Source organism: Canis aureus, chromosome 19, assembly GCF_053574225.1.
Source record: "Canis aureus isolate CA01 chromosome 19, VMU_Caureus_v.1.0, whole genome shotgun sequence".
NCBI classification, from domain to species: Eukaryota; Metazoa; Chordata; class Mammalia; order Carnivora; family Canidae; genus Canis; species Canis aureus.
This window is the reverse complement of record NC_135629.1, coordinates 10495195-10522150: the sequence shown is the minus strand read 5'-3', so window position 1 is coordinate 10522150 and position 26956 is coordinate 10495195. Positions and strand designations below refer to the sequence as shown.

The 26956-nt window shown below is 52.5% G+C and overlaps 1 protein-coding gene across 2 annotated transcripts; it reads right to left on the bottom strand.

Annotated features, from left to right (window-relative positions):
• Positions 1 to 273: 273 nt before the first annotated feature.
• Positions 274 to 26956, bottom strand: SSUH2 (ssu-2 homolog). Of its 2 annotated transcripts, none has more exons than XM_077860868.1 (12): positions 26903 to 26956; positions 17277 to 17375; positions 16823 to 16904; positions 15204 to 15336; positions 14001 to 14061; positions 12582 to 12706; positions 11490 to 11552; positions 9747 to 9832; positions 8301 to 8393; positions 7625 to 7730; positions 5630 to 5737; positions 274 to 860 (listed from the first exon to the last, which is right to left on the bottom strand). In XM_077860868.1, exons 1-12 carry the CDS (start codon positions 26928 to 26930, stop codon positions 714 to 716), a joined length of 1131 nt encoding a protein of 376 aa, XP_077716994.1. In that variant the 5' UTR covers positions 26931 to 26956; the 3' UTR covers positions 274 to 713. The 2 variants fall into 2 exon arrangements, with proteins under 2 accessions (XP_077716994.1, XP_077716995.1); XM_077860869.1 differs by having other exon boundaries at positions 15204 to 15333.

Below are 26956 nucleotides of genomic sequence, written 5' to 3'. Positions count from 1 at the left end.
ATGACGGCCACTGCCCCTCAGAACCGCCCCAGGGGGTGGAGCCCAGGCTGCATGGAGAGGTGGCTTGCAGGTGTCCCAGCCAGCAGCCACTATCCACGGCCAGACCTCAGGGTGAACCAGCCTCCCACCAATAACCTCAGCTGCCCCCACCTGCTCCAGAGCCCACCCAGGCTTCACATATTCCAGGTGAGATCCCAGATATCACAGAGCCCGACATAAATGATCTCCACTGTGTATCTGAAATCCTAACCCACAGAGCGGGGGCGGGGGGGTGGGAGGCTTTGTTCTTGGTGCCTTAGAGCACCCTTCGGGACACATTAAGAGGCAGCCGGTTTGTAGGATATCTTTCAACATCTGAATAACGCTCAGCTTGGCAAAAGGCTCACCCTAGCATTGGCCCAGCAGAACTGAGACAAGCTAAAGGGAGAGGCAAAATCAAACCACACGCTCCATCGGGGCGAAAGCTTGGGAGACCAGGGGCCACTTAAATTATCTGTTCTAAAGAAATGTGTGTAGCTGGATTCTTGTAGGTTAAACACATGATGTGGATTCCTCTAGATGAGCTCTGGAAAGCTTGACAGGTGATTCGTTGAACTGTCTAGAAGGACATACTGGGATTTGTATATGATCGTCCAGTGTAGCCAGTCACTCAGGGACCTCATTTGTCCTCCTTGGGGAACAAGAGTGCAGGCTCTGGAGATAGCTGAGCCATGTCAGATGATGGTGCAGCCACAGCAGTACCGCTCAGGGTAGTCCACCACATACACCCTGTGGTCAGTGCCATAGATGTAGTAGACATAAGTCTGTCCTTGGTACCAGTAATGAACTTCTGTGAGGGGGATCAGCTCGATGGTCTGGCGCTGGGGAGACAATTGGGCAAGAAAAACCTCAGTGTTCTATTCAAGTCACTTGCCCGCTCAAGAACCTCCAGTAGCTCCCTACTACCTGTGGGATGAAGTTCACACTCTGGAGTTGGCCTTTTGGCTCCCATGTGCCCTTCTAGGTGTCTCTCCTATTACACTTCTTCACACACGCTAAGCTCTGGTCCAGACTAACTTCTCAGCTTTCACCACCATCTGATTCCATGTGTCACAAAGGGAGGGTACAGCCATCCCCGGGGGAGTCCCAGGATGTATGGAAAGCCACCAGCCAAACGGGACATCTTACAGAAACATTAGTTTTTAGATGGGGAGGAAGGGCAGGGAAAGGTGGAAAATAAAGTCATTTTAGGGCAGCCCCAGTGGTGCAGCGGTTTGGTGCTGCCTGCAGCCTGGGGTGTGATCCTGGAGTCCCGGGATCAAGTCCCGCGTCGGGCTCCCTGCATGGAGCCTGCTTCTCCCTCTGCCTGTGTCTCTGCCTCTCTCTCTCTCTGTGTCTCTCATGAATAAATAAATAAAATCTTTAAAAAATAAAATAAAATAAAATAAAGTCATTTTAAGCGTTTCTATATTAAAACAGCCATGGAATGAATGAATGAATGAATGAATGAATGAATAAATAAATAAATAAATAAATAAATAAATAAATAAATAAATATCAGCCATGGAGATATTAGGGAGTAGATTATACAATTTGAATGAAATTTTAAGGTAAAACACTGACACTAAAGAAATTCCAAAGTCTAGTGGTCTGCCTCAGGCTTTTTTCTCGGGACCCTCCCTCACCACACTCTTGCACTGACCTTACTTTAAGAGAGGCCTTTCTCAAATCCTCCCTTTCTTTTAGAAACAGGGAAACTGAGGCCTGCAGGCTCATGGAATTTCAGGTTTGGAAGATGATCCAGGTCAAGCCCCAGGGGTTTAATGCTCAAATCCCCTCCCAGCACCACCCTGTACCTAAGAGCCTGGGCGCTCACTCCGCCAGCAGAGTGGTCCTAAAGCCCCTCATGCCCCCACCCCTGCTCTGAGCACTTGCTCTACTACCTCCCAAAATTGTGGGGCCGTGAATGGAATGGAGGTGACACTACTAAGACACCCACCTCCATCAGCTTTGGATGCTGCTTGGTTAAGGGCAGCTGCACACAGCTAACGTAGGAAAGTTATTCCTAGTCGCTGAAGCTAAGCTTCCTTGGGGATGTACTGTGGTCCAGGCTCTGCGTCAAAGCCCCAAAGTTCTTCCGCACAAGATGCTTCTTTGTCCCAGACTCACATTTAAGGGTTCCCAAACCCAGAGGGAGGTGGTGTGGACAGCCCAGGGCTGGGTCCTTTTTGGGAATTTCAGGAAGTTCCACTCCTTGGGGACCGTTCCAAGTCCCCTCACTCTGTAGGTGACGGTCCAGGGGCCGCCGGAGAAGGGGAAACAGGCCAGGGAGCGGATTTTGAGAAGCGGGGTTCCTCACTCCACTGGAGGGACAGCCAAAGGGCAATGCGACATTGTGGCCAGAAGAGGGGACTCAGAGTCTTCCATGAAGTTCCCTGAGTGATCTCGTACTTGCTTTTTCTAGGAAATGGGGATCAAAGCTTCTATGCCACAGAGCTGCTGAGATAACCAGAGAAGACCCGGAGACTTCCTGTATGCCAGAAAGTGGTCTCTAAGTGATAATTTTGGAAATCACAGATAGAAGACCCCTCTGCGACATTTTGTTATAGAGGACATGAAATGGGGACCAGGAGACAAGAGAAGGTGGGAGCCCACGTCCCTGCTCCAAACGCCTGGGCAGACGGGTCAGGATCACTCTCGTTTCCAGGCTTTTCTACCAGGATCAAACAGGAAGCAATAGCCATACCACTCCCTTCCTGCCTCCATTTGCTTCTGATCCAAAAGGCCTCCAGAAAAAAAAAAAAAAATTTTTTTAATTTAATTTAATTTTTAGAAAGGCCTCCGGGTCTGAGGCTACAGATTGGTTGGGACATCAGCTGCCATCGAGTGGCTGCCTTGTGATCAGCCACGGATCTGTGTGCATGCACACCTTGGCCATGACCCCAGGACCAGCAGTTTCCAGGTCTGAGAGCCATGGCGGGGGCACCGTGTCGTGACAGGCAGGTCTCCGGCTGACTCCACTCGCTGACTTCTCACTCCTGAACAGAGTGATCTTTGCCTGCAGAGGCAGGACCAAAAAGGTTCACCAAAGAGCCCTTCGCTCCCGCTGCTCTGAGATGTCCACCTGCCCCGGGTTTACCCTTCCCGCCTCCGGGACTGGTTCCCAGGGGCCTGTGTTGCCCAAGTCAGGACTGCGCTATAGGGGATGTACTCCCCAGGGGGAAGCCTGGGGACATCCGGGCCTGCCACCGACACGGCGTGATCTCGGGCAGCTCACTCCCCCTCTGCAGGCCTCAGTTTTCCCAGCTCCCACATCAAGGACCCAAAAAGGACTCAACTTGTCAGTCTTCGAAGTCAAAGAGGCTCAGAATAACCGCGAGTGTCTGCGAGCTGCTGAACTTGGGCCCTTATCTTCTTCCCCTTCCCAGTGACGTACCTCAATACTGGGGGCTCTTCGTGTGACCCACACCATTAATACTAGTGAGGCAAGACCAAAGTCCCCCAGGGACGATGCTCTGGGGGCTTCCATGGACAATGTTCTCGTCTCCCCCGTGTTCCCACAAATCTGCTGCTTCTCTGCTACTCACAGCCCATTGCTCTTCCTCGGGGTCCTGTCCTTGGATACAGACCCTCGCACACAGGAGTACAAAGTGCCTTGGAAGTTGTGCCCGATGATTGGATGGTGCCAAACAACAAAAGGCCAGCTCCCTCATCTGCAGGCACACGGTTGCTGAGGTGTAACCGGCGCTCAGAGCTCCGACGGGATGGGGCAGTCACTGATCCCTTGCCACACTGTGCCCTTGTGTGACCCCTGCCCCTCCAGCTCTGGCTCCCCTACTCCTTTACAGGCTTTTTCTCCTGGGAGCCCTTTCTTGATAAATGTCCTGCACACAAGCTCTCATCTTGAAGCTGCTTCTGCAGACCCCAATCTAAGGCAATGTCCAATCCAGCTCATTTTAAAGATGAGGACATTGAGGCCCTTAGAGGGCAAGAGCGTGGCTTGGGGCCATGAGTCATGCGCCAGAGCTGGCAAGCAGATGCTACCCTGGTAAATGAGCTGTCCCTGCAGTTTCTGGCCCTAAATCCCTGTCAGCTGACATATCCCAATAAACCTGCACTGGCTTTGAAGGAGTTACGTATCTTGAATGCAGTGAGTAATCACCTTAGGCTTGGCACTAGGGAAGTGGGTTCTGCTCCTGGGCTCTTCCACCAAGAAGCTGTGTCACTTTAAGTGAATTACTTCCACTCTCTGAGCTTCCTCTGATTTACTGGGAGACTCATGGGTTTGGGCTAGGCAGGGGTAGCCGACAATAGCCCACAGGCCAGAGCCAACCCATCAGCACATACAGTATTCCTAGCATTTTTTTTTCAGCTAGCTTTTTTTTTAATTTATGATAGGCACACAGTGAGAGAGAGAGAGGCAGAGACACAGGAGGAGGGAGAAGCAGGCTCCACGCACCGGGAGCCCGACGTGGGACTCGATCCCAGGTCTCCAGGATCGCGCCCTGGGCCAAAGGCAGGCGCTAAACCGCTGCACCACCCAGGAATCCCATTCCTAGCATTTTTAAACGTTTGTTCTCAATATGGAAAAATTAGAAGGTTTCATATAAAAATCCGGTTTTTTAGAAGATCTGAAATCTCTGCCCCTGTGCCGATGCAGAAGATGAGTGGTGGCCCACCCCTCTGGATAGGGAGGCTCTCCCACCCATGATTTCTGAGGCCCACTACAGCTCCAAGAGGGGCATCATTACTTTTTAATTAAATGTATCTTTTTCTCTCCTGCAAACAGGGGAGATGTGCAGAGAGAGAAGGGGAAGTACTCGTTGCAAAGGGACCAGAAGGAAAAGGGGCATTTTGAACACCAGGTTCCAAAGCAAATTATTGCATCTCTAGCAAACCCTGAGGTGGTGCCAGCGTCTCCTTTTCACTCATGAGAAATCGGACTTCAGGGAAGAAGTAGCTGGGCGACGACCACATTGAGACACAGGAGAACCAGGATATAAGGCCAGGCTATAAGACTCAGGGAGCCCGGGCGCTGGCCATTCCCTGGCCAACCCCTCTCCCCCGTCCCGGGTCCCCCCAGACACCTGCAGCCGTGACCACTCAAAGCCGCAAAGCAACACCGCCACCTCGTGGGCCTCCCAACACAGCACCGGAGCAACCCTTCCCTGGAAGCCATCCCAGCCTGGAGACGCCTGGGATTTGCAAAGTGCTCCCAGGGGCAGGACTTGGGGCTCCAGACTTGCCTACCACCCCGAGGCTTGCACTTTTCTTCCCCCTCTCTGAAGATGCTAACCCATGGGGTTAGAGTCAAACTCATGCTGAGCCACGGTCCTGCCTGAAACCCTACGATAGCTTCCAGTTGCTCAGGATAAGAATCCTGCTCTCTATGTCCAGGGGTCCCACCTGCCCCTGAGGCCCCACACTGCTCTGCTCTCTGCCCTCCGGCCACATGGCTCTGGTCAGTGTCAGGTACTCCCTCCGCTTCCTAAACCGGGGCTCCTTTCCGCCACCCTTCCCCTAGCCGACGCCTCCCTCCCTCCTCTGGAAGGGGCCCCCCAGCAGAGGGAACAGCCCATGCCCTCCTTCATGGGACCAGAGGGCCGGCCCCAGAAGTCTCCCAACGGGCCCCAGCCCCCACCCCACTCACCTGCTGCAGGACTCGGGCCCGGGAGGCCAGGGCAGCGCTGTGCTCCGCAATGCCCCTCTGGGAAGCCAGAGAGATCTCCCGCAGCGGGAAATCCACAATGGGGTACACCTGCCGGAGAGATGCAGTCGCCTCGCTGCCCTGACCCAAGGTGTCAGCACCTGAAGCCTTGCAGCTCTGATTCACAGGGGGCAGGAACACGAGCCCAGGTAGGAAAGGGCCTGAGGCCACTCAGTGTTTAACCTCCAGGGGACTTTGATTCCAACCAAGAAAGGGGGGCTGTGGGTAGAGATGACTCCTCTACCTGCACCCCCCTGCTGCCTTCTGACTCAGGCTTGGGGCGGGCAGGGGTGCTTCCTGAGGGGCCGATGCCTGAGCTGGGCCTTTAGGAAGCCACACTGATTTGGGGCAAAGGAAGGAGTCTGAGAATTACTATTCCACCATAAAAAAGAAGGAAACCCTGTCCTTTGTGACAACATGGATGGACACTGAGGCCATTGTGCTAAAGGACATAAATCAGTCAGAGAAAGACGAATACTGTAGGATCTCTATGCTGAATCTAAAAAACAAACTCACGGATACAAAGACAGATTGGTGGTCGGAGGGGAGAAGGTGGTGGAAAGGTACAAACTTAGTTATAAAGTCGGTCAGAAAAAAAAAAAAGAAAGAAAGGAAAGAAAGGAAAGAAAGAAAGAAAGAAAGAAAGAAAGAAAGAAAGAAAGAAAGAAAGAAAGAAGAAAGAAAGTCGGTCAGTCCCGGGGATGTGCCGTACATCTTGGTGACTATACTTAACAATACTGTGTTGCATATTTGAAAGCTGCTAAGGGACCAGATCCTAAAAGTCCTCATCAGAGAAACTAAAAACCGTAAGTATGTGGTGAGAGATGTTAACTAGACATTGTGGGGATCATTTCACAACACATACAAATATCGAATCACTGTGTTATACACCTGAAACTAATACGGTGTATGTCAATTATGCCTCGATTTTTAAATATACATGCTATAAAGTGAGGGGAAAAAAGCCAATCTGAAAAGGCTACTTACTGTAAAAAAGAGAGAGAGAGAGAGAGAGACAGAGAGAGAGAAAAGGAGGCTGAGCACCTGCCCTCTCAGAGAAAACAAGCCCTCTCAGATGTCCCATAAAAGCCAAGTTTCCTGCCAAGGCCTACAGCAGAGGTTGGCAAATCTCTTCTGTATAAGGCCACATAGTAACTATTTCAGGCTTCTGTAGGCCATCGGGTCTCTGTCTCAACTACTTGACTCTGCCCTTGCAGCAGGAAAGCAGTCACAGACATATGTCAACAAACAGGCATGGCTGTGTTTCAATAACACTTTATTTATAAAAGCAGGCCAAGGGCCAGAGTTTGCCAACCTCTGCCCTGCAGGACCCCCCCCCCCCCCCCCCGCCGCCCCGATCTGGCCGCTGGCACCTCTCATGGCTTAGCTCCTTACTCTGCACAACCCACATCCCTCCTGTCCCACTGCCTTGTGCTGCTCCCTCTGCTGGACACCTTGGCTCCAGAGTCCACACTGTCCACCCCACTACACACTGTTCCAGTCTTTGCCCAGGGTCACCTCCCAGCCCCCCCCCCAAAACCCCACCCCACCCACTCCTGTCTCTTTACCCTGCTGGCATGTTTTTGGTGACCCTAACCACTCTCTGACATGAGGGCAAGACGTGATTACCTTCTCCCTTCACCAGACTATGAGATCGACCTGGGCGAGGGTTTTGTTTTACGGTATCCCCAGGGCACTATCCCCAGAATAGCTCCTGCTAGGAGAGGAGGGTCTCAAGCTTTGTGTCAGGGTGTGGAGGGAGGAAGGAAGGGGGTGAGCAGAGAACTGGCCCCGCGGGGTCCCAGCAGGCTCTCCCCTGCTCAGCCCCTCTGTTCCCACCCAGCCGGTCTTCCCATGAGGATGCAGCCCTCCAGGAGGCGGGAGGAGGAGGGGAGGAGGAACCCAGCTTCCTTCGTGATGGTTCAAAGCCCCCCTTACCATGGTGTTTTCATCCTTAAAGAGGCTTTCTCCTTTGGCTTTAGCAAGGAGCTCCCCAGGGCAATTCAGGCGGTGCTCAGACACAAACTCAAACAGGCTGTTCTTCCTGGAGGTGACGAGCGAGAGGAGCAGAGCACATGGCACGTTGGGTTAAGAACAGAGGTTTGGAATCAGTGCCGGGCTGGAGGGCTTGCATTACTACTGCTGGGGCCTCGGGAAAGCTCTTTAGCACCCTCATCTGTAAAATGGCAAACCGCTAGAGTCCTGACAGTTCTGTTCTAGCGCCTCATTTTGTCCTCAGCTGCGAGGCGCTTAGCACGGTGCTCACAGGACAAACCCATCACGCACGGGAGCCTTCCCTGATGGGGGCATTTACGACACAGGGACTCTGTTCCAGAAGAGACGGCCCAGGCCTCGAGTGGCTGCTGCACTAGAAAGTGGCGATGTCAGAATTTGAACCCAGGTCTGTCTGTTGTAAAGCACGCCAGCATCCAGCCACCCGACCCCCTTTCCCAGGGACCTCTCCTCTTCCCAAGGTGCCTGAAGCCCTCTTCTCCTGGCACGAGTCCCTGGACCAGGAAAACCCCAACCACCTGGAGTTCTCCGCAGAAACCAGTCCAGGCCATGTCCCCCGGGGACCCCCATCAGGCCACAGTGCTGAGACGCTGCCACATACCACATGATGACCAGCTGGATGAAGTGCAGCAGTTTCTTCTCCCCCTTGCAGGTGGCGCAGGTCTTGTTTCCCCTCCCTGAGCATGTGCTGCACCTGAGGGGGGCACGTGGTCAGCACCACTCAAACAGCTGCGGCGTCCTGGTGGCTTCTCGAGGGCTCACCCCAAATCCTCCCTCATAGAGGTGGACTGAGGTCAGCATCAGTTGCTTCCACCTGCCCACCATCTCGACCTCCTGCTTCTGGTGGCAATGCCCCTGGTCCCTTCAAAGACCACCCTTTTCCCACCCTGACCACACAGATTGTGGGCTCTGTGACCACCCCTTCTGTGACCAGCCTGGGACCTGGGTTTGGCCAATCAGCTTATTCCATCTGGCCACAGTGGCTGACGCAAAGATGAGCACACATGAGTGCACCTGGGTGAGTGCAATGAGATCTGCCCTAGAACTTTGTTAGAAACTATCAGGAAAGGGACATCTTCATCTACTGAGGTAATGAAGCTTGGAGTTATTGGTTGTCCCCTCTGTCACCACAGGAGACAGCATGCCTAAGAATGAAGCCAACACAAAGAAAAGCAGGATGAGCGATGGAGACAGAGTCCTGGTGACTTTGTTTAAGCACCTGGATCCAGCTGTACCTGAAGCCATCCCAGAAATATAATCCTGTACTTTTCTGTTCCAAGGGTAGAATTTTTTGTTAAGCTCATTTGAAATAGGATTCTTTGACTTGTAAACAAAAAAAAAGCTAAGCTTCTCTCCAAATCAAAGACCTTCTTTACCAACCACAGGTGGTAGGTCTGCCAAAGCTTTGCTCTCTGGCTTCTTAGAAGGATGGCCTGGGTCAAAATGAATCAAAGGTATCATCAACCAACACAACTTTGAATAGTCTCACTCCTCATGGTTTCCTGTTTCCCTCTAATGATTTATAAATAAATACATTAAGGACACGATTTACAAAATGCAATAACCCACTATTTGCAAAGCCCTGTGAAGAGAGATGGAACTTTGTTGATTGTTTAGTCAATCAACCAACCTTCCTTGATGTCTCCACTCAGGCTCCACAATGAGTTATAAATAAGGGTTTGCCTCGGTCCTGATCCTCAGAGCTTTACAGGTCTCACCTTTGGGTGGTTTTCTGTGGTTATTTCCCACCACATGTGCAGTCTCTCCTCCTTAAAGCACCCCTTCCCTTCCTCTCAGCAGTGCCTCATTCCTTACATCTGGCCCCAGACTGCTGGACGAGGTCTAGTCTCGTCTCGAAATAGCAAGCCTGGAGGAAAGCTCACCCACTCCACAAATATTTACTGAGCACCTACCAGGCACAGCACCCTGGGGCATAAGAGCGACAAGACAGGGCACCTGACTTCCCTCCAGAGGAGCAGACAATGAAAAGCAAGAAGGCCCAGAAGTGAGAGCTCGTCAGCTCAGCGCTGGGGAGACCCACTCCTACCTCCGCCTGCCAGACCCTGAGCACATCTGACACCTCCGGGACTGCTTGGCTTTGCGCTTGGCTCCGCTGCAGGAGGAGCATCTCACCTGTGGACACAGCACAGCCTCAGCCCTGCCGGCCTCCCAGGGAAGAGGGGCAAAGGGCATCTGGAGACTCGGTTCAAATCCCAACCTGGTGACCCTGAACAAGCCACTTCCTCTCCCTGGGCCTCAGTTCCTTCATCTGTAAGATGGGAAAGGTGGACGTTGTGCACCTCTGGGCCCCTCCAGCTGTAGCCTTCAAAGATGCTACATCCTCACATCTGTGTTTCTCCTGAGACACCATCTTCCCCTGCTCCTCTCTGATTCCCCATGACCCCTGAGAGTGCACCCTGACCAAACAGCCACGGCCAGACAGACTCAGAAGGGGGGCAGGCTGGCTGAGTTGGGGATGGGGAGTTCTGTCTTGGAAAGGCCTCCAGGCTTTCCAAGAGTGGACTCTGGAGACATTGCAGGGAAAGCCTGAGGGAGGAGGGAGAGGAGGAAGAGGAGCAGGGGTGGAGGGAGAAAGTATAAAGACCGCAGGGAGGGGCTCCAGGAAGGCCGAGAGGAGGCATGTGGCAGGAGTGAGGGTACAGGAGACAGAGGGGGCGGGACGAGCCATAGGTGGGCCCCATAGGTGGCATGTGAGTAGGCAAGGAATGCACGCAGCAGATGGAAGGTGGGCAGAGAGAAGGATGGGGAGGGCATGGCTTAGGGTGGCAACTGGTCAACATGTGTCCAAAAGATCAGAGCGAAAGGAGAGAGCTGAGGACACCTGAGGAGCATGGTCTCACTCCCGGGAGCGTCAGCAGCCTTGAAGTTTTCTGAAGAGAAGCCTGATGGCGCCAGAGCTTGGCTGTGCACGTAGGGACCTGTACTAGGTTGAAGACCGGCTCCCTCCACCCCCAACCACGACATTTACACCCACCAGAACCTCAGAATTGCCCTTGTTTGGAATTCGTCCTGGCAGATGTCATTAGTTAAGATGAGGTCATGCTGGACGAGGGTGAGCCCTAGATCCGGAGCCTGGTGCCCTCAGCAGAAGGCCTGAGGAGACCTGGGACACACGTCGGGAGAAGGCCCAGGACAAGAGAGGCAGAGGACGGAGTGGGGAGCCGAGGGTCAGGAGCGGCTGCCAGGCACTAGGAATGAGGCTCGAGGTCTCCCAAGAGAACCAACCCTGCTGACCTCTTGATTTTAGCCTTCCAGCCTCCAGAATGTGAGAGAAGAAATATCGATCGTTTTAAGCCCCCTGGTAGCCATAGGGCACTAACACAAGGTCCCCATCCATTCTGCCCCCCGAAGCCCCCTGAACTTCACCTCAGGCTCATCACCGCTTACTACATGTGCTGGTCATTTGTCGGTCTTCCCCAGGACAGAGGGTCCCTGCTGGGAAGGCCCTCAGCCCTGAGTCCTCTTATAGGGCCCAGCACTGAGCGAGTGCTCAGTCTCAGGGAGTGTTTGCAGACAAATGAGAAAAAGAGAGAAGAATTAAAATCATGAACCATAAACCATCCAAGGGAACAAAGGCCAGTAGCAAACAGCCGATCCAACTTGCCCATTTTACAGGTGAGCAAATGGAGGCCCAGAAAGGGAGGATGACTCGCCTCAGGTCACACTGTTAGTGGGGGAGCCCCAGGCCCCCAGCCCAGCCCTCCATCCCCACAGGGCCCCTCTTCCTCCTACACAATCATTAATTCACCAGCAGCCACACAGGACTCACCATGCCGGCCCCATGGCAGCCGCTGCACTTGTAGCGCCCACGCCCATGGCATTTGTGACATTCCTGAAAGTGAGAAGCCCTCCTTGGCTCCAGTCTCCCAAGCACCAAGGCCTCCTGATGTCAGCAGCCCCACACCCACCCCATGGCGTCACCAATCCAAACATAGGTACAGCCGTTCAGGCCCAGCATGGGATGATGGCCATTCTCACTTGACTAGGATTCCAAAGGGCCTTGAATGCCAAGCCAAGGAGATCATGTTACCATTTCCTGAGGGCCCCAGCCCAGTCTGTTCTCCAAGCTCCGCGTCCTAACTCATGCTCCCAGGCTAAACCACAAAGGCTGGTGTCCTCGGCCCATTGGGCAGCTAAGAGGTCTTTGGGAATAGAAATCACAAAAAATGCACAGCATTTCTGTGAAAGGCAAAGAATGGGCTATTGCAATCTAATCCCTGAATCAAAACAGCTTTTCCACTCCTGAGAAAAGAATAGAACCCTCTCTTGACCTCTCAAAGTTCTCGTCATCACATGATGCTATGAAAACTCATAGGGGAAAGTTACATACTTGATCAAGTTCTACAGTGAAGATGAGAACATAATAGGGAGTTCCTCATCTGAGGTTTTGTGATACACTAGACCAGCCTCACTTCGTGTCGGGATTATACTTCCATAAGACGGGATAGAAGTCAAACTCTGTCCCTTTACTGAAAATCCAAATAATGTTTGAGATTTGCTTTATATCCATTTCATTCAGCACTTCAGCTGTTTACTGTCAGGCAAAAATAAAAAACAAAAATAAATTTAAAACACTCAGATGGTCTCAGGAATGTGAACACTTACTGTTTAAAGCTGGTGACAGTTTGGTAAATGGAATCATCCCTTCGCTATGTGACTACTCCCTAATTTGCATGGAATTTTGTATGGGTCTATATTCCATGCTCTGGGGTTCCTTAGAATTCGCCTTATGGATAGCCACAGCATGAACCAGCGGTCTGCATTCTGGCTTTCCTTTCTAAAAAGAAAAGGTTTGAGGAAATATGTAGTGTCTGGGAAACCGGCTCAGAGAGAAGGGCAAAGACGCCAACAATCATGTTACCTTGACCACTGACGAGTGAGGGACTTGGAACTTCCTCGTGTCTTCATGAAACATCGGGGGGACCTGGACCCTGATGTCCCAAAGTCTGGGGGAGGTCCCTCTTTGTGGCCCATCCACTGACTGGTCTGACACAGAAAGGGATCATTGTAAGGCCAGTGAACAGCTGCAAGGACAAGCTTTCATTTATCTACCAAATAGTATAGAGCCTTCACTTGATGCCAGGCACTAGGCAAGATGCTGGGCCAAGGGACGGGTAGACAAGGCGCCCCTCGGAGTCCATGGTTAAGCACCCAGGTGTTGGAACTGAGCAGACCTAGTCTGACTCCTGACTCTTCCTCTTCCTAGCTGCGTGACTCCAGACAAGTTATTTTACCTCTCCGACCTTAAACTCTCTCACCTCCAAAATGAGAAAATAGATGGCACCTGCCTACCAGATAGGATGGTAGTGAAAATTAAATAGAAGGCATAGAAATGCTTAGCACAGGGCTGGCCCGTGAGACAGATCAATAACAAGAACCACCATCACAACTGTGACCATCCCCACCTCCTTCCCCTTCCTCGTCCCCACTCCTCCGTTCAAGGAGGTGCGGCACAGCTACAACCACGATACAACGTCATGGGATATGTGGAGTACTTTGGATAAGAGCTGCATGAATGCTCGGAAAGCCCAGAAGACTGACTCCTTCTATTGAGGATGGGGTCAGCAGGTAAAGAAATCCTGAAGGGCTTCATAAAAGAGGTGACACAGGGGGCACCTGGGTGGCTCAGTGGCTGAGCATCTGCCTTGGGCTCAGGTCCTGATCCCAGGATTCTGGGATCGAGTCCCCCATCTGGCTTCCTGCAGGAAGCCTGCTTCTCCCTCTGCCTATGTCTCTGCCCCTCTCTCAGTGTCTCTCATGGATAAATAAATCTTAAAAAAAAAAAAAAAGAAAAAGAAAAAAGAGGTGGCACAGCTGCTGAGTCTTGAAGGATGAACCAGAGATGTCAGCAGAAGAGGAAGGGCTTAGGGCTTCCCAGAGGGAACCCTCAGCCTCCAGTGGGGTTCAGCAGCAGGTGGGATGGCACGGCGAACAGGGTCCTAGGGACTCTGGGAGACACTGGGGGCGGCCTCCAAGGCAGGCAGATGCCCAGGCACACACACTGCCTTTGTCTGTGGCCAGGCGGCACCAGTCTGTGGCCAAAGGCAAACACTAGACTTTTTTAGGTCCTCCTGCAAACCGCTTTCCGGACAGGAAGGATTTGCTGAGATCAGCACTGGAAAGCCCGAGATGAAAGCCCACCCGCTCATTTCACAGGGAACGGGGAGACCGAGGCTGCACGCAGAAGAGCACCTCATTCAGGGTTAGTGGCTAAGACGTGTCCTGATATTTTCCACCAGCCCCTGTCAGATTTGCTCCCAGTTAAACTGAATTCACTTACTAGTAAAGGGTTGAAATGTCCATTCGCTTATCCTTGATTCGCTAAAAGTCTCTAGTCGATACTACAGAGGAAAAAACAAACCAGCATGTTCACACTCATGCCCTTTAGGAAGACAGCATGCCACAGAAAGAGGACGCTTCCCCCCTGCAGAGGCTCGGAGGGGAAACTGGAAGGCCCCCTGCCAGCGCCACCAGCTGCTGAAACAAGACTGCACCAGGGATCTCTGCTCCAGATGCCCCCAGACAAGCAGGGAGATCAGTCAGCCCCAGGAAATCTCTCCTGGCGGGCTCACAGCTGGGGCGATCTCAGCCCCCCATTTCTTTTTACCCAGAAGTGTTCTACAAAGCAAGCTGTGGAGCAGCAATTGCTCTTTGACAGATGGAGACCGATGGAATCTGCTTCTCCAAACATCCTCTTTGCAGGAATTTTTCCACCTGATGTCAAGAGCCTCCTTCTTGATCACATCCACAAAAATCCCAAAACAGTGAGGGATCTTGGACATCAGCTGGCTCCTCCTTTGACACTGGAGGAAACAGAGGCTCAGAGAGGCCAGGGGACTCGCCCCCGGTCACACAGCGACACAGGAGCCTCCTCCCCCAGCCTCCCACTCTGACCTCTCACCAGAGGGTGGCTGTGCCAGTGACACTAGAAAATAGGAGTTTTAAATCTGTCCCCTCGGCCCTGTCAATGCAAAAGGTGACATAGGTACCTGCGTGGTCTCAGTACCAGACAGAGGATTTCCCTGGAGCTGCAGGCCCAGGGGGATGATGAAATGATTCGTTGGCACAGATGTCACTTGGGGGATCAAGGGAGTGGATGGAGCTTTCTCTGCCCACCCCTCCTGGAGGCGGGTTAGTCATGTGTTTCAGGACATGGACTTTGGTACCAGCAAGAGAGTCCCAGCCCTGTCACTTCTAGCTGTGTGTTTGGGGCAAGTGACCTTACCCCTCTAAACTTGCAGCTCCTGCCCTTGAACTCGTGACCGTAATATCCACCACATGGGGTCGCCCCTGAGGACTTCGTAAGACATACATGTAACGTGCTCCCCACGATGGCCAGCACATTCCAGCTTTTCAGCAGCTACAGACCAACAAGGGCTTCAGCGTCACCACTATTCATAGACACCGCCCCCCAAGACTCCTTGCACCCGTTTGACATCACAGAGGCCGCCCCCAGGGGCCCGCCAGGCCCAGGCCCCCTTACCCTGCAGAGGGTCTGCTGCTTGAGCTCCTGGATGACGAGGTCCCCGGCGGCCGCGCTGCCATAGCAGCATTTGGAGCTCACAAAGCTGAGGAGGGCTTCACGAGCCACTTCCTCTGTCACCGTGGGGACTCTGCTGGGGACAGAGCACAGACGCAGGGTCTCTGGAAAGGGCCAGCCAGCACCTCCGGATGCAGATGAGGCCGGGAGAAAGGGAAGGGCCCGGCCGCGGCCCATCACACTCATGAAGCTCCCGGGGCTGCCCCGGGGACGGCAGCTCTGGCCCCGGGGGGCTGTGTGAACCCATGTCCGCGGTGGGAGCACAGTAGCTCCTTCTAGAGGACAGCAAAACTGCATGAGCTCAAGCGCGGGGCTCACGGGAAGGGCTGAATCTTGAACCCAAACACACACACACACACACACACACACACTCACATTTTGAAGATGAATTATGCCATTTTACAGATGGGGAAAACTGAGGTCTGCAGAAGATGTCACACAGCCAGGAGGAGGCAAAGTTAGGCTAGACCACGCTCCTGCCCTTGGAGACCTTGACCTCGGGCAGGAGCTGTGAGCAGTGCCCACCGGAAGACCCCAGCCAGGAGCTACCTGACTGCGGTGCCGACACAGAGCACGGTGGGCCGCAGCGGCAGTGGCTGTGAAGGCAGCAGCTAAGGCCCCTTCCTTGGCAGTCTCCCTGGATGCCTCCCCCTCCTCCTAGAAAACCCTCCGCCCAGGCCCAGCTGCCATGTCCCCTCCTAGCGAAGTCCCCCCGTGCCAACACCTCCAGGAAGCAGGAATCCTCTCCTCCTTCCTCCTCCCTCACATCTTCATTTACTTCTTTCTCCGCAGCAGCCCCACTCCAAAGGCCCGTCTCAGGCACAGCGATGTCTCCAGCACCCCTGCCTGCGCACAGAGGGGCCTGCGTGCATGCACCCCAGGAGGTGTGGGCCCGGAATGGTCAAGAGTGCTCCACGGAGGAAGTGGGGTCTGCCCCGGGCACGGAAGATGGGCGGCCAGGGAGGAGAAGGGGAGGCGCTGCGGGCAGCAGCGGGGCAGCAGCAGCCAGGAGACCCCTTGAAGGCAGGACACAGCCAGCCAGACAAGAGGCCAGACCCAGAATGCGGGCCTGCACCTTCCCTCCACACCAAGCCGGCTGGGAAGCCGGAGCTCCGCCCAGAGTCCTGGGCCCGGGTGTCAGCAAGCTTCTCTAAGGGACTCGACAGTAAATCTTGTAGGCTTCATGGGCCATACAGTCTCGGCCTCAATCACTCACTTCGGCTCGTGTGGTACAAAAGCAGCGACAGACAGTCAATAAACAAATGAGCATGGCTCGATTTACAAAAATGGGCAATGGGTTGGATTAGGACAGCCCCTGGTCGACACCGTGGTTCTCAACCCCAGCCTGGTAGCCAAACAGCCTGAAGAGCTTGGTAGAATCCACCTTCCTGGGCCCCGTCCCTGGAGAATCCGGTCCAGTAGGTGTGGCATCCCGATGCACTGTCAGGATTGACATCCGTAGACCCTAAAATCCCCAAGGAGGGGCTCTGGGGAGGGGGGGGCAACGGTGACGCGAGGGTCACCACATACGATCCTCTGTGACGGCGCTCGCTGCAGCTCACCTGAGGTCCATGAATGAGGACCAGCACCTTTGGTCCAGGGGTCTCCCGGGAGCCTCCAAAGGTGGAAAGAATATCTGCCGACCTGGGGGAGAGAGGAGTCCGGGGCTCAACGGCCTAGCTCAAAGGCACAGGCATTCGTGCGGTGAAGGGAGGAAAGACTGAATGTGCGGCCGGACGGGACGAAGGGCACGAGTCCCACATCCTAAGGCACCTAATGCGAGAAGAATGGTTCTCACACCTGCATGATCCCAGTCTTAAAGGACATGGATATGGTCACGGAATGTTCGTGGACACAGAGTCGTCCCACTCCCCCCACCCCGATGGTGACAAGAGGTTTCCCAGGACCCCCCCAGGGGAGGGGCGAGCTGTCCCGGCCTGGCCCGTTCCAGAGAGGTCTCCCCAACCAGCCCAGGCCCCGGGAAGAGGCTGCAGAGGCAGGCGCTCGCGGACTTACCACCTCCTTGAAGAAGCCAGTCATAGCTGGGCAGTCTGTCCAGGAGCTCAGCGGGCGGCGCCGGAGGACTGTCGGCCTCGAAGCTGAGGTCGGCCACACCTGCGGAGGGAAGGCAGTCCCCAGCCTCTGGGAGGGACGGGCGCCGCCGTGACAGCCGGCAGCTGTGCTCACCGGTTAACTAAGCCAGTCTCGCTCTGGCCCCCGTGGCACACACATTTGCAGGGCAGGCAGGGATGGGGCGGGGTGTGCTAGTGGCAGCACGAATAATCACGCTGAGAGAAGCGTTCAGAATGGCAGCTCCTGTGTGCTGGGCACCTATTCTGGGCCGGCCACCGTGGCAGGTGCTTTATTTAGTTCTTTTTGTATATTTTTTTATTGCAGTTCGATTTGCCAACACATAGTATAACACCCAGGGCTCATCCCCTCAGTGCCCGTCACCCTGTCACCCCAACCCCCCTGCCCACCTCCCCTTCCAGTACCCCTTGTTCATTTCCCAGAGGTAGGAGTCTCTCATGGTTTGTCTCCCTCTCTATTTTTTCCCACTCCGTTCCCCTCCTTTCCTCTATAATCCCTTTCACTATTTTTTATATTCCCCAAATGAGTGAACCCATATAATGATTGACCTTCTCCGGTTGACTTTCTTCACTCAGCATCATACCCTCCAGTTCCATCCACATCAAAGCAAATGGTGGGTAGTGGTCGTTTCTAATGGCAGGTGCTTTAGAAACATGACCGTATTTCAGGACCCCAGGAGACATACTGATTTAGAGATGCTCACATTTCTTCGATGCTTCTCTCATCAAGAGATGCATCTGTATCTCCTCGCCTTGACCCTGGGCAGGCTTGCGACTGCTTCAAGCAAGGGAACACAGTGGAAGCAATGAAGAGACCACAGCTTCTACTTCTTCCCTCCTGGAGCACTGCCCCCTGAGCCGAGCTGCCGGGTCAGAAATCAGGCTAGCTTCCTGGGAGACCACGTGGACTACACGTAGACCCATGGACAGAAGCCCAGCAGAGCCCGGACTTCCAGCCGCCCGTCCATCCTGCCAAGCCACCAGGCCCACGAGCAAAGCCATCAGGCCCGCCAGGCCAGCTGCCTGCTGAATACCACTGATTGACCCTGTTATGGACCACATGTCGGTGTCCCCCGGACATTCATATGTTGGAGCCCTGACCCCTGATGGATGGCATTACAAGCTGGAGCCCTCGGGAGGTGATTAGGTTTAGATGAGGTGGTGAGGACACAGCCCCTGTGGTGGGATTAGTGCCCGGGCAGGGAAAAAGACTAGTAGGGCTCTTTCTTTCACTGCCCTGTGAGCACACAGTGAGAAGGTGGCTGTCTGCAAGCCAGAAGCAGGCTCTCACCGGACCCTGGGTCTACCGGCACCTTGATCTTGGCATTCCCAGCTTCCAGAATTGTGAGAAATACATGTCTGCTGCTTAAGCAAGGCGGTCTATGGTTTGTCGCAGCAAACAACCTAAGACAGACCCTAATCGGTTATACAGGGAGCAGAAGGATCACCCAGCTGAGTCTTGCCCAAATTCCAGACCTGCAGAATCATGAATGATAATGAAATGGTGGTTGTTTTAAGGCACTGGGATGTGGAGTGGGTTTTTTTAATGCAGCTTCCTGCAATGGGCAGTCTTTGCTCTGGGACTCCCCGCAAACCTGGGCAAGACTTTCTTGGAGCTACACCACAGTCTGAGGCTCCTTCCTTCCCGCCCTCCTCTCACGGGTGTCCACCTGCAGCGTGGTCTGCCCACACCGGCTCCCTCTCCTCTTTTCCCTCCACATGTGTTTCCAAGGGACCTCTGACACATCTACTGCCATCTGGGTGTCTACTTGGATGATCCAAACTGACGCATATTGTCCCATTCTCCTAATGAGGAAATGGGCTCAGAAAGGTTGTGGCTCACCCAAGATCACACAGCCAGTGAGTGACGGAGCTGGCTTCAAACCAGGGCTCGTTGTTCTCCAAAAGCCATGTTCTTCCCACGTACTTTTCAGATATATGGAAGAATCATTCACCGTATATCTGCTGTTAAAAACCTCACCTTAGACTCCTGCAACTAATATAACACTATGTTAATTATACTTCTATTTTTAAAATTTAAATTTTAAAAACCCCTCAGCTTGGTCTGTCAGGCTATGACAGAGATACACAGCCCTGAATCTCCAAGGAGGAAAGCATAAGGTAAGAAGAACTGGCTCCCAGGGAGCACCTGGGTGGCTCAGTGGTTGAGTGTGTCTGACTTCAGCTCAGGTCATGATCCCATGGGATCGAGTCCTGCACCAGGCTCCCTGCATGGAGCCTGCTTCTCCCTCTGCCTGTGTCTCTGCCTCTTTGTGTGTCTCTCATGAATATATAAATAAAAATCTTTAATAAAAAAAAAAAAGAACTGGCTCCCAGAAACAGACAACTCATAAAGCACCTCCCAATACCTGCTGCTACTCCCCACCCTCCCACCTGGAGATACAGGAGGCAGGACTTCTAACTCCATTTAACATGAGGAGTCTGAGGCTCAAAGAGGTTATCCAGTATTCCTAGGATGCACAGCAGTGAAGTCACAGCAGGCTAGGGGCTCCTTGTTCCAGTTCCAGCACACTGAGCCACCCCCAAACCTATTCCCTACAGCCCCCCTGCTGGGAGACAAGAACTCCTCATCTCTGTCCTTGCAGGAGCCAATTTGATTACAGGAAGTTGACTTTAAAGGGCAAGCTGATAAATATGGCTGGTGGAAAGTAATTCTCTCCGCATGAAGTCACTAAACACACTCTGGTCACCAGCTGATCCCCCTCACCCCTTAGATCCCTTCTTTATTTTTTTTCTTTTCTTCTTTTTTTTTTTTCTTTTTAGCTCTTTAAAGCCTACAGCTCTTCCCCTCTACAAAAATAAAAAGTGTCTGCCCTGTCCTTTCAAGTTCAATAAAAACAGAAGCCAGAAGAAGCAGCAGATCTTGTTCTAAGCTGGAGCAGCTGAGTCTATCTGGAAGTGGGACCGCAGGTGGTGAGGAATGCTGGAATGCTGAAACCCACAGCTAAGAACAGTGGAGGGAGAAGGGGAAGGCAGGGTGTCATTAAGACAAATGAACAACCTCATTCTTCCACTCCCCCTAAATTAGAAATGTCTTAGTCCTCTGACTATAAGAAATGCATATGCATCTCTACAGTTTCTCTCTGCAGGAAACTTACAAAAGAATGTTTCTAGATGCAGACAGTGCCCGCCTTAGCAGGAAAGCTTATCTTTGTAAGCAAATGATTCTGCGCAGACACACGGGAGAGATCTGGGATACATATGGGTGTGATGCAAGGGGACAGCATCCCAAGGCTTCACACTGGTGCCTGCCCACGTGTACTGAAGTCCCCAAGATGATAACTCACTAGGAATTATCGCTCATACCTGGCTTCTCAATATCGTTTGCTCCTAATAGGCTTATTAGCATTTTAAGTTCTTTTAGATGCCAGGAATCAGCAAACATTTTCTACGAACAGCCGGGGAGTAAATACTGTGGACTTGTGGGTCATATGGTCTGTTTCACTCACTCAACTCGGCCGAGAGCAGCCATAGCTAATGCACGACGCAGTGAGCACGGCTCTGTTTCAATACAACCTTGCAAAAACGGGCCGTGGGGCAGACTTGAGCCCTCTTTTGCCTTCCCTGCCTTAGACATCCCCTGTGTGCATAGGTCCCCTGTGTGTTTGAGGGGTTCAGAAAGAAGGAGGCTGGAATTTGAACCTTTCTGGGATCAGGGCCCAGGCATGTCATTGCAGTTCCTGTGAGCCCAGGTGTCAGAATTAAGGATAAAGGTCAGGGTTGGACTGTAGCCAAGGGTGTCCCGAGTCAGAATTCCTGAGGCACGGTGGTTAGGGACCTGGGCTCCGACACATCTGAGTCATGGACGCATGATACCGAGCCCGCCACACAAGCCCTCCCTGCTGCTGTGACACACGCAGATGGTACTAGTGCCCCTCGGGTAGGACAGCGTGCGCTCGGCTCTTAGCCGCGAGGCTCGCATGCGATAAGTAAATGCTCAGTCAAGGCCTTGGCCCGGAGGAGGGAGGGTCTTCTTCCCCTTCCCTTGTGCTCCTTTAAGCCAGAGGGGAAATGTCAAGTGTAGAGAGAAAGGCAAGACCGTCACAGCCCTCTCCCCGGGCAAGGCCCTCGCCCACCCCCACGTCTGGGGCCCGCTGGGGCATCCCCACTCCGACGGCCAGAAGACAGACACACATGCTGTGGCTGCGACGCCCAGCTGGAAACCAAACAAAGTGGCAGGAAAAGGGGAAGAATAAGAGGTGGGAAGCTCAGGGCTCCATCCATCAACCAGGAGCCGCCCTGACCTCTCGGGGCAGCCCTAATTCGTCAGCACTAAATTAATCTCACCATTATGTTATGTACAAAAATAAAGGGCTCCAGGCTGACCTGCAGGCAGATGCGTCATTTCCTGGGCCGATCAGCGGGCACAACAGGAACGTGGACGTCGCGGGTCATTGTGTGACGCCCAGCGTGGGGCGCCCCGAAGGGCCCCCCAGCCGCATCACTGTTTCCCCGGGGTCGGGGCTGAGCGCCAGCTGGGCCACCCCACCCTCCGACACGCATTGTGTCCCGTGGCTCACAAGGGGATGGCGCGGGCCTGATCTCTTTTGCGCTTGACAATAGCCACCGTTTTCCTTGCTTTGCAGAAGAACGAGGAGACTGAGAGATGCGACGTGGGGCACGAGGCTCACACACTCACGGCAGAGCCAGGAAGAGAACTTAAAACTCAGATGCGGACTCTAAGCCGGTGACCTGTCCACTTAGCCGAACGCCCTATTGCTCCACGCGAAGGGCATCGAGTGGTTGCTGAGAAGGCTTTGCAGAGCGTCTCTACGGTGATGCTCACCAGCCACCAGCTATTTTTCTTTTGTGTAGAAAGGAATTTTTTTTCTTGTGGAGCAAGGTGTAATTAATGGATAATCGCTTTAACTTCCTCTTTTTAGAATGCCATTCCCTTTATTTCAGAGGATAAAAGGAGTCCACATCCTCTGCCTCTGATTCCAGTCCTAATTATCTTAAAAGCACTAAAACCATGCCCCTTTTCTGCTCACATGGCTCCCCACTGCCATCTTGCTTTTGTTTGTTTCCTACCTTGTCTCCTCCAAGAGGGGTGAGAGCCCCCTTCAGAAGGGAAACTCCCCCCTCCTGCACAGTCAGTGCACCAAAGTGCACTGTGGTTAGAATTACACTGAAGATGGGGCAGGAGAGACTCAGGTGGCCAAATCCACACAGACATAAAATAGAATGGTGTTGGCCAGGAGCAAGGAGGAGAGGGCAGTGGGGAACTGTTTAATGGGGCTAGAGATGAAAGGATTCTGGAGATGGATGGTGGTAATAGTCGTACGATAATGGGAAGGTACCTAAGGTCACCGAACAGCACAATTAAAAGTGGTTAGGATGGCAAATTTCACATTACGTGTATTCTATCATAATTTAAAGTAATAAAAACGGGAGAGTCGGGTGAAGATAAGAGAAAGAAAAAAGTCCCGCTCTGCCGGGAAGAAGAAACAAATAATTGGCTACATTATTTAAAAGCCTTCGTAGCAAGACCAGAAAGCCTGACCAGGCCGTCCCACGTCTTAACCACGGTGGTGGCTCACCACAGCCCACAGCTAACGTCCAAGCTCCGGCCTCAGCGGAGCAGGCCCTGTATCCACAGGCCCCATATTACCTGCGGGACAGAAAGAAGAGATTCTAGTCTCCTCCCCGGCTGTAGGGAAGAGACCTGCCCATGCTGCCTGGAACCTGAAAGGGTGAGAGAAGAGAAAACAATCACTGTGGCCCATGAGGGAGTGAGGACAAAGAACAGAGCAGAAAGGGGGAGGAGAGAGAAAGGCCTCTGTGGGAGCTTCGGGGTGGGAGCCAGTGAGAACACATTTGGGAGAGCAAACATGGCGCCCGCCATGGGAGTGAGACCAGCATCAAGAGGCATGGGGAGGGGCCGGGGAGAAGTTCTCCTTGGGGTCCTTCAGGCCCCTGCGGCATGCCAAGAGAGAACCCAGCCAACGTTACAACAGATTTTTCAGTTAGGGTGTGGAGCTCTAGCTTTGTAGGAAGTGTCATCACACCAAGACAAGGCCACAGGGCGGGGTGGGAATTCTAAGTGCTGCCTTGTCCTTCGGGACACTGATGTGTGCGTTCACCCTGGCACATGCACCGAGTCATTTCATCCAGGGCTTGTTCTGGGGGTTCCTGCCCATGACACACCCGCTCACCCCCTTCGGCTGGACTCAGCCCGGACTGGATCTCCTACAAAGCCTGCCCCGCTGTGCCCCCGCCTCCCCTCAGGACTCTGTTCCACTCTCTGCTGTTGCTTTTGCCAAACAGCTTTCTAAGAATTATTGTAAAAAAGTCTATCTGGGGTCGGCCTCCCCCACTAGGCTTTGAACACCCAGGAGGTAGGTCAGCGCATTCATCCTTATGTCCCCAGCCATGAGCGCAGCACCAAAGAGCTAGCCTACTGTGTCATCTGGGGGGGACATCACTGTATATTTTAGGGCCCTGGTCTTTTTTCCCGACAACAGGGCTCAGGGAATATAGTCCCTGAGACGAGCTATTGGGAAAACAGAAAGGGACACTCTATCTTTCTGCTAAGAGTTGCCCCAAGAGGTCAGGGCCAAACTGACAGGGAGGGCCTGTGCTTCTGGTGGCCGTGCCCCCATCCCAGGGGGTCCGTGATGCACTAAAGCCCCACAGTCAGTCGCCAAGGCTCTTAGAAGCTGAGCGCTGCCATGAAGTCCTGCATCTTTCCTACCAAGTTACCCTGAGAGCTTCATCCAATCTCTGGTCTCTAATTCAAAGCTGGGATGGGAGGAACACTGATGAATAAGTCTTAAGGGCGCAGAGCTGGCCTGGGTACCAAGGGATGAGCCCCATCCCTCAGCAATGAGTCACTGATGGTGACGGTGGTGTGGCTTCCGATCACTGCTCCCCCTCCCCAGCTATCAGTGCCCAGGAGTAAGGAGTTGCCACCTGGGTCATATTGTCCAGAATCACAGCAGCCCTGTCCTTAAATTACGGTTGGAGGGTGGGGGCCCACCTTACTTGAAGAGGCTCTTGCACATCATTTCTGGGAGGGGGGTCAGTCTATAATAAAATAAGTTGTATACAAGGGATATGGTTCTTAGAATAAGGGAGGGGATTTTTCTGCTTCATTTCTGGGCTAAGACATCTCCCTCCCGGACAAGAGTGATTGAAACCACATTATATCTGGGACTATTGAAAAAACAGGACCTGGTCATGCTAGAAAAGAAAAAACTCGGAAGGTTTCTTATTTTAAACAGGGAACAGACCTGTACTGAGTAGCCTTGGGGGATCGGGGTGTAGAACCAAGACCAAAGAGTAGTAGTTCCAGGGAAAGAGATGTCAAGGGAATGCAGAAGAATTCCTGACAGCCTTAGCTAAGGAGAGGGGACCAGCCTATCACTGGAAGTGCCCCTGCCAATAGCGAGAGGTGCCCTCTAGCCGGGATGCTGTGAGAGGCAGCCCGGTGGCTTACGATGGCCGTGCTAAGAGGCCCTCATGGTGACTTCTACGTGGATGCCACATCCAGAATGTCTCTGTCTGTGCCTCCTTTTGGTCCCAAAGTGTGTCACTGGAAGAAGATATGCTGCCTCTGAAGCTGCCCACGTTACAGATTCAAAAACTGAGGAGACAGCATTTTGGGGACTGGGGAAAGTAACTCACCTGGGACAAAGTGGGCAGCGACCTCTCTCACCTAAGGAGGGACATTTCAATTACGTGAGTCCCACCACAGGCTCCCTCTCTGAAACCTGGACAAATATTGACCTAGTTTCAGATTTCATCAGAAATGAAAGACTTTAAAAAAAAAAGAAAGAAAGAAATGAAAGACTTGCTTCTAGAAACTTTCCTGAACAAGCCCATACCTCGCAGTAAGACCCTATGGTTTGATTATATTGGAAACCAGCATTTAGGTGACCCTTTGGCAGAATCAGAGTTTTTAGAAGTTTAAGGGAACTAAAGAGTTAACCTTGCTCTCACCTGGCTTACCAAAAGGCATGATGCCAAAACAGAAACACTGCAGGTGAAAGTATTTTTCATTAATGGCAGTTTACTTTTAAAGATCTGGGAGACATAGTCTGATCATTTTCTAGAGCTATCATTTATTCCATCCCTGCTCAACTCTAAGTGACGTTACAGGCACTTCACATCCAATTAGTCTTTTACCAATTCTTCCAGATGATATGATCTATATTTTCAATGTGAGAAATGCAGCTCAGAGAGGTTAAGTGACTTGAGCAAAGTCACCCAGCAATTAGGAAGCAGAACTTGTATCTGAATCCAGATCTGACCTAGCCCATTGCTACTAAGAAACTCCAAGTATAAACTGCAAGACTGCTAAGGAGCAGTATTTCAAAGAGGAAAAGTTACATTGGCTTATCAGTAGAAGCTTATAAGATCATGGCTACACAATTCCCAATATGTCAGAGAGCAGATTAGGTCCATCTCAAATACATGATAAAATATCTCTGTACAGTCTCTCATTTCAATATGAAAAAGGATTCCAACAAGATTTTAAATGTGTTGCTGAGATTTGCATGGGTGTATTTCATACCCCGCTTCAGCTCTGAAACCTAAAGCTTTCAGCTACCTACATTAAAGACAATAGTGCTGGATCTGCAAAGGACCTTCAAAGTCCCCAAGTTCGGGAACTGTGAAAATGAACTCGTGTCACAGGTCTCTCCAGGATTCAAATGAAAGCTGAGGACCACCTCCCTTCTCCCCCCCCCCAAAAAAAGTACATTCATACAACATTTTGCCTTCACCTTCATGGTCTTCAAATTAGGAACTCCTGACCCATCTCCTTTTATACCTGGGGAAACTGAGACTCAGAGAGTTTAAATGACATAGCCAATTCAAAGCAGAGCCAGGACCCGAACCCTAGCCTCCCAAGCCCCAATCTTATAGTCTACCACACTGCCCCTTCCAAATGCAAGATCAGAAATTTCTTTTTTTTTTTTAACATAGCACATTTCTTCCTAAAATGCCATGTCCATCTTCACCTCTTTAAATAGTCCTTAGATTCCATTGTATTTCTGTTCCAGGAATGACAGCATCGGGGCCACCAGGACTGTGTTTCTGGAGCAGTAATGAACAAGCACCTCTTTGCTGGAGGAAGATCATGAGTAAAGACCTTCCAGGACACTTTTTTAAAATTAACCTCATCTCAGAACTGAGCCCAAGTGCGGTATTCAGGCTCACCTGTGGCTGGGGCAGGAGCAGGGTGGGGAACTGTCAGCCAGAGAAAGGAAGATTGAAGAATATGAGACTTGGACGGTGTGACATGGTCAGGGAGGAAAGTTCTCGACTGGGTTGTTATCCTCTTCCTCCTCCACTGCCCAGAGGCACACTCTGGAAGAACAGCCAGCAGGCTGCAAATGGGCTTTCCACGAGGAAGGAAGGAAGGAAGGAAGGAAGGAAGGAAGGAAGGAAGGAAGGAAGGAAGGAAGGATAGATGCTCTCAGCAACACAGACCCAGAACCCAGGACAGCACGGAAGACAGAGGGAAGATTTTGTTGGGTCAGTGCTAGCCCCAGAAGTGGGCGCCCCACATCTCCCAGCTGTACTTACTGTCCTCGTCACTCAGATCCCTGTCCATGGTGCAGACGTCCAGCCAAGGAGGCG

Coding starts and splice junctions, on each gene's coding strand:
- SSUH2 (XM_077860868.1), bottom strand. CDS start 26,930: ATGGACAGGGATCTGAGTGACGAGGACA. Junction 12,707..14,000: donor GACATTTCAACCCTTTACTA/GTAAGTGAATTC, acceptor TTTCTGTGTCAG/ACCAGTCAGTGGATGGGCCA. Junction 8,394..9,746: donor TCAGGGTCTGGCAGGCGGAG/GTAGGAGTGGGT, acceptor TGCCCCCCTCAG/GTGCAGCACATGCTCAGGGA.